Raw genomic sequence first — 14,381 nt, forward strand, 5'->3', positions numbered from 1 at the left:
CCACAACAAAGCCTGCAAATGTTCTCAGTTTAGTTGGGGCCTGATCAATCTTTGATTTCTTTGCAGCCATTTGGTCATTGTCCGAGACCTGTAGATTTGATAGTAATGGGATCTGTTTTGTGTTTTTTCCTGAACTGTGAGTATTCAGTATGATCTGTGTCATCTCATTTATACTAGGGAAAAAAGGAACAATTAAAGATTTCCCGGTGTACAAAACTTATTTAGAAACTTTGTATTGTGTTCTGTACTGTATAAGCAAGAATATCAAGCCACATAAGTAACACAAAACTACAATGACAATCACAGCGCATAAAAAGTATTAGTTGAGAGGAGAGTTCAGACCCTCTTGAGAAGAAAGTGAATGGGGGGTTTGATGCCTCTTCGATGAGAAAGATGGCGGCGACCTGAAGGAAGGTCTTTCACGGAGTTGTTGAAGAGATTTCTTGGCATAAAGATTTTGAAACAATGGCGAGGCTCTTTCCTTGAACTTAAGGATGATAAAGAAGAGAACTCGATAGCATACGAGAATCAGCACAATGGCAGATAAATCCCACCACTTGGAACGAGTGACTGTTACTCCGAAAATCGTTCTGATGACTTCTTCTCCCTTCAGTTTTGGGCTACCAGGGATCAATGGTTCGAACTCGAGGCCAATGAAATCATTCTTGTATGCACCCTGTATTTCAAAGAATAAAGGGACTAATGATTTTTCTTTCCTGAAAAACATTTTGTTTTCTGACAGACATATCTTTCTTCGCAAGAAACTATCAGAATGTATAAGAAGATTCACAGAAGTACCTGAATTGCCCAGGCACCATAGCTGAGATATGAAATGGGGTAACGCCAAAAGGGCTTGGGTATATCTGGCAGCAGCCTGAAGAAACCAGAGGTCATCATCAGGATTCCCTGCAGAAATGTTTTCAAATTTTAGCCACAATGTGTAGCTTAAACTGCTGATGAAAACTGAAAATATGGAAAAAAGATCATGTAAGGTGAAGCTAGAATTTTCTTACCATGATTCCGGCACCAACGACAACTCCCATCAAGAAATTAGGAACCAATGAAGCCACTACCATCATTAGGCTCTCTATAACAGTAATGCAGAAGAAAATATTGAGAGTGAAAAAAGCAAAATGAGAAAATCCGGATCGAAATTTCACCATGAAGTAAGTTATTGACCCACTCATAAGTGCAATTGATACCAAAAAGGGGAAAGAAGAGAGGAAGTTTGATAGTATAAAAACAGCCACTCCATAATACCCATTAAGTCTTTCTTTATTGAAAACCTGTTTCATAAGAAAACAAAGGAATCAGAAGCCGGAAATTCTGCAGCAACATTATGGTCCATATATATCACTTGCCTTCATTTCTTCAATGAAGGATGGGAAGCCACCAATAGACATAAATGTCATAAATCCTGTGATAAATGCTCCACAGGATACCCTGGCCAAGATTGCTGTGTAGCTAAAGCCAACATCGAAAAATATTGTGCCAACACAAATGGAAACGATTAAATAGATTGCTATTCTTGCCCAATAATATCCTACATCTCTAGACATGTTCACCAATGATCTTCTAGTCAGCGTTTTAAGTTGCTTCCACCAGCTTGCTTCACTTGTTGTTTTTGCGTCAATTTCGAGCCCTTCCTGCAATCATCAAACTCCTTCATAAATATTAAACTCCTTCAGGATTCGTTCATGTTGCCAATTTAAAAGTGCTTACAATTGCTGATATTTCCTGAATCCCAGCTCTTGCGCTTTTGACATATGTTGAGCGCCTGTATTTTTCGACGAGCCTTGCTTTGATATCTGCTGTTGCCATGTTCAAGAAAGGGTCTGCAGAAGTTGGGGCATCCTGGAATCACATGATAAGAAAATGTGAATTAATTTCGAGTTTGATGGTTTGATAATCTTTGGAATTTTATTTTCTAAATGTGCACTTACTTGAATTCTTTGAGATCCTCTCAATGTTGCTGTTACAGCATCGAAATCGGAATTTACACAGCGTAGGAAGTGATCCGAAGGGTTCCTGCGACTCGGGCATGGAAATCCAGCTTCAGCAAAGAACTGCAGAAATCAATGACAACATTAGATTCCAAAAACACTAAACAGAATGAAGCATAATAATTCTTATAACATTTTACCTCAACAGCTGACTTAACTTCTCCAAAGTAGACGGTTTCACCGCTAGATAGTAAGAAAAGATCATCAAAGAGGGCGAAAACTTCACTACTCGGCTGGTGAATCGAAGAGATAACAGTTCTTCCATCGCGAGCGATGTTTCGGAGAGTTTGAATCACAAAGAAAGCTGAGGCACTGTCAAGGCCACTTGTAGGTTCATCAAGGAACAATAAGAGAGGCCTAGTCAGGATCTCAAGAGCGATGCTTAGTCTCTTTTTCTCGCCACCACTTATGCCTCTCAAGTGCCAGTTTCCAATCATCCTATCGGCACAATCCTGGAGACCCAGCTCCATGATTGTGCCTTCTACATAGTTGCTAATCTCTTCTTTGCTCATGTTACTTGGAAGCCTCAGATGGGCTGAATATGTTAAGGTTTCTCTGACTGTCAGAGTCCCAAGCAACACATCCTCTTGGGTCACATAAGCCTGAAATATTATACATACACATTTAACATAGTTACAAGCTACAGGGAAAAAAAAGCAACTTTTTCATTTGAATATAATTCAGTCGACTCTTGCACTACAATCCGATAACCCAGTTGAGAAAAACTTTATCTTCCAGGATTCAGAATGCCTTTGAACAATAATTTATGGTCAATTCGATAAAAATTAATTCAAACTTACACAAACACCGCTCTCTGGTCTTCTTTTCTTTCCATTGAAAAGAACATTCCCAGTCATTATCACATTTCTAGAGAGCCTACCTGTAGAAAGATATTAACAAATATTATTGGAGACAGGAGAGAAATAAAAGTTTAATCTTTAACATCATTAGGCCATTTTCTTCCCACAATCTCAAAAGGGTTTGGATCAAATTATCAAAAGTTATTTTGATAATTTATTTTTTACTAACGATATTAATAAATTAAAATAATTGATGTACTCAGATTCATCTGTCTTGTCAGCTAAGCTGTACAAATACCATAAATTTGCTGGGCCATCTTCCAGGCACAGTTTCTGGTTGGCTATCAAATCAAAAATAAATATAATGTTGCAGATAACAATAATCCTTTGTTAGGTAAGTGCCTTCTCAAAGAAGAAAATTTAATTTAATTTTTATGTTCATAACAGGACAATAATTTAATCAACGATGCAGCGAGATTACAGCCACTAAAAAGACTCAAACGCAGCTCCAGAATAAAAAGAAAATCACAAGACTACAAAGGGATCTTTTCTTATTTATTTTCCATCACTTTTCTCATCAGTACTTGACAATTTTTAAGAACAACTAGTGCATATCTTGTTGATATATTCTTTAGAGAGCTTAGATCTTAACTTATGAAAGTTGTATCAGTTAGAAAATTAGCACAATGGGAGTTTAAATCAGAAAGGAAAAACAATAGATTCGCTAAGGACTTTGTTAAAGTTAAAAGTTTCTTTAAATACAAAGAAAAGCTGACAATACGCAGGTTGGAAACTCTTAAAAAAATAATATTATATATACTTATTTAAGTAAATATATAAATAATATTATTATAACATTCAATGTTATTTTATAATTAATTTAATATTATCAATCACTTAATGTTATATATAAAATATGTATTTATTTATATATTTAAAATAAATACATATATATTTTTTTTAAAATCCGATATTTGTTTCTTCGCTCCACAAAGAACAAAAGCCAATTTTGAATCAATTAAGACAACTTATTATAAACCGAAATGAGTCTAAATGTAAATATCAATCTGGTAACATCGTCAGTGGGAGTGCGAGACAAACCTGCGAGAGAATCAAGAAGGGTTGATTTTCCTGAACCAGAAGGACCCATAATGGCCATGATTCTTCCAGGCTTAGCGTAGCCATAGAGGCCCTGAAGCAACCTTTTGGTTGGTTTATTTCCGAAATTCGGAAGCACAACATTTAGATCTTCCCAAACGAGGTAAGTTCCTCTCCGAAACTCTCTATGCAAACCGCCATCGTCTCCACCTACATTTCTCTGCTTGTTGAGATTATTATTATTACCGCTGCTGCTACTCGCCACTTCTATCTCCATTTTCACAACTTGATGAGCAGCTGCTGAAACTGAAAGATATTGAAGGTGAAGATTATGGTTTTCTTTCTGTGGAGTAGATGATGATGATTATGATGATCAACAATAAACAAACAACTAACCATCAATGCGGGAGGGTCATATTACCGGCATGTGGTAGAGGTTGAAAGAGAGAGGGCTTTAAACACAAATCAGAGTGATATGGGTGGCAAGTGAAGGAAATAAATGTAATATGAATGAGATGGCAGTACCAACTACACATTCATGGCGCTGTCATGAAGAAGCCTGTCAGTTTTCATATATAGCCTTTATTTTAATGCTGTAATTAGACTGGTAAGCAAGTTTCTGATAGAGGTTATTGGGTCGTTCTCAACCGTTAGATTAATTTAATATTATTACAAAAGTCAATGCCATACAGCGGCAGAGACAAGATTTTGAGTTAGGGAAGTTGTAAGAAGGTTTTAAGAACCGATCGGAGCATAATCTGTTTTGAATATTGGTTCTAATTGAATCATTTTGGCCAATCAATTTAATTGGATTTTTAGTTTTATATAAAAATCTATAAAAGTTATGTCCGATTATATGTGCTTTATACACTAAATCTTATGTTATACAAAATTTTCAATTTAAACCTTATAAAACACTTGTTAAAATATTATTACAGATCAATTATAATATATATAATTATATATATTTAATGGTAAATATTTATATATATATACTTACAAATGAAAAAATAAAATTTACAAAATTATGGTTGTCGTCCATATGTTGATTATGCCATTAGTGCATGGACCACAAAAATGCACAAAAATTTAATAGAAAATTAAGAAAATAAATAATGAAATAGAAGTTCCACACTTCCGTGACATAAAATTTCTGCCTACCCCTTAAATAATGAGTAATGTCACTCTTAATCTATTTTATTATATAAGAGTGTCAATGTTGTATTATATAATGTATAATTAATAAAGAAAATCGAATCGTATAGAGACATAATTATATAATAACTATCATATATAGATAATTCATGCAATAATTTAAAATCATATAATGCATAATTATTAAAGAAGATCGAATCATATAAAGACATAATCATATTATATGTAGGAAATTCATCACATTCATGCAATAATTTAAAATCGTATAATCACTATCATATAATGTATAATTAATAAAGAAGATCGAATCGTACAGACACATAATTATATGATAACTATTATATGTCGATAATTCATATGATAATTAATATGAAGGTCTGTATTAATTTAAATCATTCACTATATTTTTAATGATAATTGATGGATGATAATCATGCATAATTTAAATCATATAATAAAATTTAATTGGACATGACTTGGGGAATTATAATAAAATATAATTATAATCATGCAAAATTATGTTCCCTGTATTCATCATCAACAAAATCTCTAAAACTTTTTAAAATTCAAGTTGAATAATTCAACTCGCACGAAGAACAGACATAGCATGCTCAGTTTCCATAAGCAGAATAAGGATAAACAAAGTAAAAAACATATTGCAACAAATAGATATAGTGTGAGGTTCTTAAACAGAAAGCTCAGTGTCATTATATGCAACAAATTTTATATGAATCAAAGTTGATAAGTATAATGGATACCTGGGCCGAATCCTCTCACAACAAGACGTCAGTCAGTTTACCCTGCAAACTGGCCACCAACCTGCAGTAGAACTAGTATACTCCACCACAACGTAAGCAACTATCCCAAGCAAGAAGACCACAACAATGGAGCAGTGTGCAGAAAAATAAGCAATAGCAATGTTAAGTTACCTTGGGTTTGCTACGGAAAGGTCGGAAGATAGCTGGCAGTGTTTAGTTCGGCAACAACGTTCGCAACATAGTTAAAATTTTTTAACAACGAAAAATAAACTTTGAACGATCATTTTCTCTTTGTTAAAATCATAAATTATTTTGCTTTTAATATTAGGTTTTTTTAAAGTATATGATTAAATATGTAGTGTACCAATCTAAGCTTTCCATTTGGAATCGTTTGAGCTGCCCTTAAACTTTTAAGATTTAAAGCTCTTCAATCCCTAATTCTTGAAACCAGGAATCGTACCACAGGTTCTGATCAACCAAGCTTATAGAGAAGTAGCAGAGAACGAGAATGACAAAACACCATACAATAATTTACAATGCTCAAGTTGAACAAAATGAAGAATTAGACAGCTTTAAATACTAAATTCTGGCAAACCTGATTATGACACATGTTCCTATTATAATATTAGACCTTTCATTTCAAAAAAAAAAAAAATCATCCAGCGACGGAAAAGTTCAATGTAAGAATATATTTTTTAAGTTATGATCACAAAGTGTATGAATACAAGAACAATACATATGAGCATACCAAACATTCTTACGAGAATATTTTTAATTCCTTAATACTCTTTATTACATTTAATTAGAGCCTAGGACGAAGGGTACTTAAATATGTCAACTAGGATTAGGCTTAATCGATACTTTTCATGTGATAAAAGAGAACTCAATTTATGGAAAATAATTCAAACCCAAATTCTTTATCTTCAATATTATGCTCGGTAATTATTAATTTCATTCAAAAGTTTAATTTCAGACAAAATATCAATAAAATTATGTAGGTATATATATATATATATATATATATATATATATATATATATATATATATATATATATATATATATATATATATATATATATATATATATATATATATATATATATATATATATATATATCATTATATGAGTAAATATTATTTTAGTGATTATGAATAATTGATAAAATAATATTTAATTACATGATAACGTATTATGTGTGTATTTAAAGTGTGTATACATAACATCGATAAAAAATATTAAACATTAAAAATTAAATAATAAAATTACGCAGATCTATTTTAAGTATATAAATGAATACATACCTATATGTATTATAATGATTATATGATTTTGAATTACAGTTAAACAATACCCACTCACTGATAACACACTAGTATATAATATTTATATACTCAAAATAAATATATATAGTATTATTCGTAACTAAATATGAAAAAAGTTTAGACTGCTTTTCCTATTGTGAAAGTCTATAGTTGCATTAATTATACTACAAACCAATACATACATTAAAATATGATTGATTATTATTTTTATAATATATTATGAGGAACGTTATATATATAAATAATATGTATAAATAATGATATTTTATTATATAATTAGATAATTTTAAATTAAAAATAAAATAATAATTATTTATATATAAAATTATACATATTATTTATACAGATAATTCTATTGATATTTTATATATTCTTTCATCAGTGTCCTTTACTGATATTTAGAAAACTAAACATAAACCTCTTAAATTCGTGGGAACATCTTGGCCCCAGGGGATAACGTGATATTTTCCTTAGATCTAATGATATCAGTCAAAATAATTTAATATTTATCGATTGCAACTTTCAACTACGTGATATGATGAGGAGCTGTTCTCCTATTAAATAGCATTACTATTGCAAAACTTGGTATCATGTGATAAAACATCCATTAAGATTAGAGGATACTGAAGATAAATGCCTCTTTGGTTGCTTGAAGATTTTGAGCTTTCATTTATTCATATTTTAATCTCCCCACTAGCTGCCTCTTACTCCATCATCAACTCTTAAATCATTAGTGCGGTTAAAAATCAATGTAAAAAAAAAAAAAAAAATCCAAATTTTAAGTTGTAAAATCAAACTCATTATAATTATGTTGCTCTAATGGTCAAGGTTCAATCCATAATATTAAACAATAATAATAACAAATTTACATTAGCGTTCTTGTTATAAAGTGATACAAAAATATTTATTTTAGATTTATGAGATTAACACAGTGTGACATAGAGACGAAGCAAGAATAACATATTTGAGAGTTTGTCTTTTTTACCTACGGAAATCAAAGATATAAAAAGTCAAATTTTTTTTTTGGTCTTCGATTCATCATTGAGTATTATCAAGATTATCGGAGTTTATTTCAATAATTATTAAAATAAATTATTTTTCTTATATTAATTTATAATTACAGAATATTGTAAGGTTTTGATTAGAAAAATAATTCAAGTATTTCTTGAAAGTTGATGTCAAGTTTATAAATAACTTGAGATTAATTATATTTGATTTTATTTGAAATTTAGCTTATAGTCGTTTCCTTTTACACTAGAGGGTTTTTCACATAATTATTTTTGTTTGTGATAGATTTGTTTTATTTCTTACACTCGATTGATATTTCATATGATTGATTGACTTAATTAATTCGCACAATTAGAGTTTAAGGTTTGTGGCACTAAACAAAATCATTAGATATTTTTTAAAAATTACTGATCACAACATCTACATTGATTTTAAAAAAAAAATCATTTACATTAAGAGAGGATTTTTTTTGTTGGTCTCGTAATTTAACCTTGATTTTTTTTTGTATTCATTGTGTTGCATCACAGGTTCACGGTTAATTAAGCGTCAACCGTATTTAAAAACAATAATCACAAGGATCACGTTTAAAAGCATATAAAAGGAGACAGAGCGTTCAAATTAATTAGGAGAGGATTTTATTTTTCAATAAAATTATACGTACCTATTTTAAGTATACAAACAAATATATCTTTATATATGTTATTTTATAATTAAATAATTTTAAATTAAGTATAATATAATAATCAATCATATGATGATACATATAAATATATATTTATTTATACATTAAAAATAGATATGTGTAGTATTATTCTTTATGTTTTTGGCTTCCTTCACATTTTTATGTATGCAATTAATTTGTGTCTGCAAAAATGAAAACAAAAATTTATTGCATGAGGGATTCAAGGATAGAGAGTAGGGACAATGCAGCTGCTGGTACAAAATTTTATTGATTCTTCTTATAATATATTGACTGATAGCTAAGAGACAGCATATGAAAGTAAAGTGACAATAAATAGACAATTACCAGGCATTACAAAATAAACTTGGGCTACAAGTTGCAGTAAATGAATAATTAGGCATTACAATTTGTGCTTAGACTAGTGACAATTCTCGCTTTTGTTTTATCTACTGCTTCACTTGAATTTAACAACTTAGAATGCCTTTGTAATTATATATGTAAATGAGATGTTTAATTTTAGTTTTACTTGTTTTCATGAGGTTTATTTTATCGTGTTTATTCTGAACTCATTTATTTTCATTTGAGCTTACAAAAATAAATTCATTTTAATTGTTTAAACACCTTTTTCGGGTTTAAAATATAACAAGTTTCTTTGTTATCAAAATATTTAAAAGGAAATAAATAATTAACAAAATAGTAAAAACAAAATAGAAAATGGATTGTTAGTCATAATTAAAATTTGTTTGAGAGACTTTGAGATTGAGATATTAAAGAAAGTTTGAAATTATTAGAAAGTTGGATTTTTTTGAGTAAAATTTTAAAATTTTCTTTAATTAGAATATGAATATAAATAATAGAAATATTCAAATAATTTACATTATTTGAAAATAAATAAAAAAATGTAATTTAGAGGGTCAATCCACCATTTTTTAAGTACTGATATTAGTTATACTAATTTAAAAGCGATTATAAATTAGTAATATTTAATAATTTATTTTAAAAAATTATTTTATTATTAAAAAATATGAATTGACTTATTAAAAGTCAACACTGCAGACTACTATAATGTCGGTTGTGTCACATACCTTTATTATTTGGTGGGTTGGCTCGGCCCAGAAGACTCACATTGTAATGGACTTTGGTTTGACTATAATACGAAATATCTTTATTTCAATATTTTTACTATAATACGAAGAAAAACTTGGTGTTAATTAATTTCTTGTCAACGGTGAAATTTTGTGAAAAATTTCTGCAATTTCCAAGTGGGTATTCAGTAGTCAGCATCTTGAGGTCAAAGAGAGATTAAAACCTGAAGGAAATATCTTGGCAATTTCCAAAGGTCGAAAATTCAACATTTGTTACGTCCGCCTTATCAGATCAATAAAATTTCATTCCACACAAACTTAAAGATCAGAACAAATCTATCATAAAAAAATTAACAAAATTCGTGAAGCATGGTTGATGCGGTAGTTTCATTGGTGGTAGAAAAGCTTGGAGACTACATCATCCAAGAAGCAGTGTTCTTAAGAGAAGTGAAAGATGAAGTGCTGTTGCTAAAGAATGAGCTTGAATGGATGCAATGTTTCATCAAGGATGCTGAACAAAAACAAGTTGAAGATGCTATGAGTCGCAAGAGGGTGTCAGAGACATTGCTTATGATATCGAGGATGTCCTGGATTCATATTTGCTCAAATGGGGTCGAAGAGAAACTCCGAATCAAAACGGAGGATTTTTCGCTTCAATCAACAAGTATGGTTGTATATTCTATCGGGAAAAGATTGATTTGCATGGCATAGGCAATAAGATTGAAACACTCAGAAAGAGAATTAGTGATCCATCTCGCAAACGAGAATTCCAGCGCCTTGAGGACATTGGTAGCAAGAGAGAAGGAACAAGCAATGGTCTTGGCAAATTGAAAGAATTAAGAAGGGTCATTTCCTCTGTAGTTGAAGAGGCTGTTATTAGCTTTGAGGATGATGCTAAAGTATTTTTGGGTAAACTTGCTGAGGATGAGCAAAGCGTTTTGTGATTTCAATCTTGGGTATGGGAGGCTTAGGCAAAACCACTCTTGCCAAAAAGCTTTATCACAACAGTGTAGTCCTGAATAAATTCCATCGTGGAGCTTGGGTTTATGTTTCTCAAGATTAAAAACCTCAAGATCTTCCTGGGAGAATAATGAAATGATTTCAGATTAGCTATTCGACAATTGAGTTAGAAAAGATGAATATAGAAGGTTTGGAGAGATATCTTCACAATTCATTGCTGAAAACTAGATGCATATAATATTGCTTGCATGCATGTAGAATGAACTTTTCTATCGGTGATGCAAAGAGGATACATGAACAAGGATAGTAATTGAAGGTTAGTATTATATGTGTGACAACTGCAGAATAAGTGACTTAAACCTCATCCACAGTTCACTATTGTTCATATTTAGTAAACAACTTAATACCAATTTAAAAAAAAAAACAAAGCATTGACAATTATATATTAAAAAACAAACGGAAAGTAGCATCGAGTAAGATATCTACTGTTTGGTGCAGCCATTGACATCAATCTTTCTGGAATTCTCAACTTGGAGTTTCCTGGCTTGATCTCCAGATTCTTAAGCATAGGCATAGCGCCTTCCTCTACTCGCCACTCCTCCAATTCATCCAGTTCAAGAATATCTAAATTATCAAGCTGAGAAAAACCCATTTTGCTGCATACCATTTTCTTTCCATGGTAAGAATTAACCAGCAATTCAAGACTTACCAGGTTTGGTAACTTCTCTAACTTAGGCATGGGGTCCTCCTCAAGATTTGAATTCCTTAACGATAAGGATTCGAGATTTGGCAAGATTGTGTACATGTCTGGTAGTAGTTCCTCTATCTTCCCATCCAAAGTCATATCCTGGAGACGAGGACAATGAGAAAGTGGTTGCAGTGAAGTGAAAGAATGGACACTGGACAGTTCAACAGATAAAATTCTGATGTTTTTCAGCTTGGCAATAGAGTCGAATATGAATGCTTCACGTCGTTCAGCGTCATAATGATGAATGTGTAGCTCTCGAAGATTAACCAGCTTTTCTGGATGAACTTTAATCCACTTTTCATAGCTTATGAATTTTAAAGTCTGGAGGTTTGTCAAACTGTCTATTGGCAGAGGCCCTCCAAACTTTCCAATTAGATGCCTCAACTCTTGTAATTCGCCAATTCCATTTGGTAACTCGAGCGAGCGATAATGAGTGTACAAGTCCAGAGTTTGCAGTCTCCGCAAGTTAACAATGGATGATGGAAGATTACTTATTTTTGTAATCCTTATCGTCAAATATTTCAAGTGGACCAACTGGCCTATCTCCTCCGGTAAGCTATAAAGTTGAACTGATCCTCCGTAGTTTTCAACATAAAGAACTCTTAGCAACCTGAGTCTTGTGCAAACAGCTATTGATATTTCATGGAACGAGTTCTTATCTCGATGGTATAACAAGAGGGAACGTGATAGAAAATTACAATGTGGGAACCAAAAACTTGCTTTAGGATAAAAAACAAGTCGGCGAGATGCTGATGGAGTTGGAGAGCAAGTTGGATGGTGAATTCCATCGTAAATGTCAATGAAATTGACCTCTTTTGCTTTTTGAATTGCAAGATCACGCAAAAGATCATGGATTCTGCAAGTCTCAACTCTCCCCCGATGTATGCTTTCTATTTGAATCAAGCTTCTATTGATTAACTCATCCACGTTACCTTTCGCTACTTCTTCCATTACTCGATCATCGGCTTCTCGAATAAAACCTTCTGCCACTAATAATCGGATTGCTTTCTCTATGAAAAACTCAGAATCCTCTTGGAAGATTCCAAGATAAAGAAAGCATAGCTTCAATTGATAAGACAAATCATTGAAACTTAAAGTTAATAAATAAGATATATGAATCGAATCATTCCTCAAATGTTGCCAAATGTGATCACGCACCGCCTGCCACTCTCGTGGTTTCTTTGTAGACAAAAGCCCACCTAATACAACTACGGCAAGGGGCAGACCGCGGCATTTTTCAACCATTTCTCTTCCTAGCTTCCCCAATTCTTTGTTCACATCTGATTTTCGGAAGACTTTCTCACAAAATAGCTTCCAAGACTCATCGGGCCTAAGAAAACGAAGTTTATGAACATAAATTCTCTCATCCGAACGCTCGGCTACTGCTTTGATGCGAGTTGTGATTATTACTCTGCTTCCACTATTGTCATCAGGAAAGGCTCTTTTCAAACTCTCCCATGCTTCTCTTTGCCATACATCATCAATCACCGCCAAATATGAGCATCCTTGTAAAGATTTATAAAGACACCTCTCCAAATCCTCTCCGGTCATCTTCTCTAATTCCATTCCATTAATTTTGATTTCAAAAGACTTTATAATTCGTCGGAGAAGATCTTCAGTTTTGTAATCTTGAGAGACAGACACCCAAGCTCGAAATTTGAATTTATTCAAGACATCAATGTTGTGGTAAAGTTTTTTAGCGAGAGTGGTTTTGCCCAAACCCCCCATGCCAAAGATGGAAACTACCAAACGCCGTGGCTCATCTTGAAGAAGTTTACCCAACAACATTTTAGCATCATCCTCAAGGCCAACAATGTTCTCATCAAGTGCAAAAGAAGTTACTCTTCTTAAATCTTTCAACCTCTCAAGATTCTTGCTCTTTCCTTCCCTTCTGTTGCCAATATCTTCAAGGCGATAAAATTCCCGTTTACGAGATAGATCAGTGATCCTCTTTTGAAGTGATTCAATCTCCTTGCCTATACCATACAAATGGATCTTCTTGCCTATATAAAATATGCAGAAATTCTTCCTGATCGAAGTAAAGAGATCCGATTGCTTTTGACTCAGAGTCTTTTCCTTATCGATTTTGAGCATAAATTTATCCAAGACATCCTCGGTATCATAAGCAATTTCTCTGATATCAGACACCCACTTGCGAATCATAACATCTTCAACTTGTTTTTCTTCAGCATCCTTGATGAAACACTGCATCCATTCCAACTCATTCTTTAGCAACTGCACTTCATCTCTTACTTCTCGTAAGAACACTGCTTCTTGGATGATATAATCTCCAAGCTTTTGTATCACAAATGAAACTACTGCATCAACCATGCTTCACAGTTTTTCTTCTTTGATGATAATGGATCTGATCTTTGAGTAGGAGTGATCCAAATTTTTAGCAATAACTAATGTGAAATGAAATTGCAAGGATTTCAAGGCACCGACTTTTGAATTTTCGAGTAAATTAAATAGATAATGTTTCCATTGGGAAATTGCCGCGAGTTTAGTGGGAAAGAAGCAGTCAATATTCATTGAATTGCATCGTTGACTACTATGCAGTTTCCACACAAGTAGGAGGAGCCATACCTGTCCGTAGGAGGGGAGGTGAGGGGACTATTTCTTTATTGCGTACAAAAATGGACTTGGCTTCTCGAACCTGGCCCACAATATTCGAAGTCAACATGCTGACGAGTGATGAAGATGAAATTGCTGGGACGATTGTTTAACAAATGTTGGCGAAGCGACCATTCCTTCCCAAGG

General features: G+C 32.5%; 2 protein-coding genes across 2 annotated transcripts; both read right to left on the reverse strand.

The window, feature by feature from the left end:
* Positions 1-199: 199 nt before the first annotated feature.
* LOC123208376 (ABC transporter G family member 15-like) lies at positions 200-4,396 on the reverse strand. Its single transcript, XM_044625848.1, has 10 exons — positions 4,298-4,396; positions 3,905-4,207; positions 2,804-2,883; positions 2,144-2,605; positions 1,944-2,066; positions 1,723-1,854; positions 1,362-1,646; positions 1,014-1,286; positions 799-906; positions 200-676 (listed from the first exon to the last, which is right to left on the reverse strand). Exons 2-10 carry the CDS (start codon positions 4,176-4,178, stop codon positions 320-322), a joined length of 2,094 nt encoding a protein of 697 aa, XP_044481783.1. The 5' UTR covers positions 4,179-4,207; positions 4,298-4,396; the 3' UTR covers positions 200-319.
* Positions 4,397-11,173: 6,777 nt separating this feature from the next.
* On the reverse strand, positions 11,174-14,102 carry LOC123204063 (disease resistance protein RPP13-like). The gene has a single exon (XM_044620611.1). The coding sequence runs from the start codon at positions 13,950-13,952 to the stop codon at positions 11,319-11,321; it is 2,634 nt and encodes an 877-aa protein (XP_044476546.1). The 5' UTR covers positions 13,953-14,102; the 3' UTR covers positions 11,174-11,318.
* Positions 14,103-14,381: the final 279 nt, after the last annotated feature.

This window comes from Mangifera indica, chromosome 2, assembly GCF_011075055.1.
Source record: "Mangifera indica cultivar Alphonso chromosome 2, CATAS_Mindica_2.1, whole genome shotgun sequence".
Taxonomy (NCBI): domain Eukaryota; kingdom Viridiplantae; phylum Streptophyta; class Magnoliopsida; order Sapindales; family Anacardiaceae; genus Mangifera; species Mangifera indica.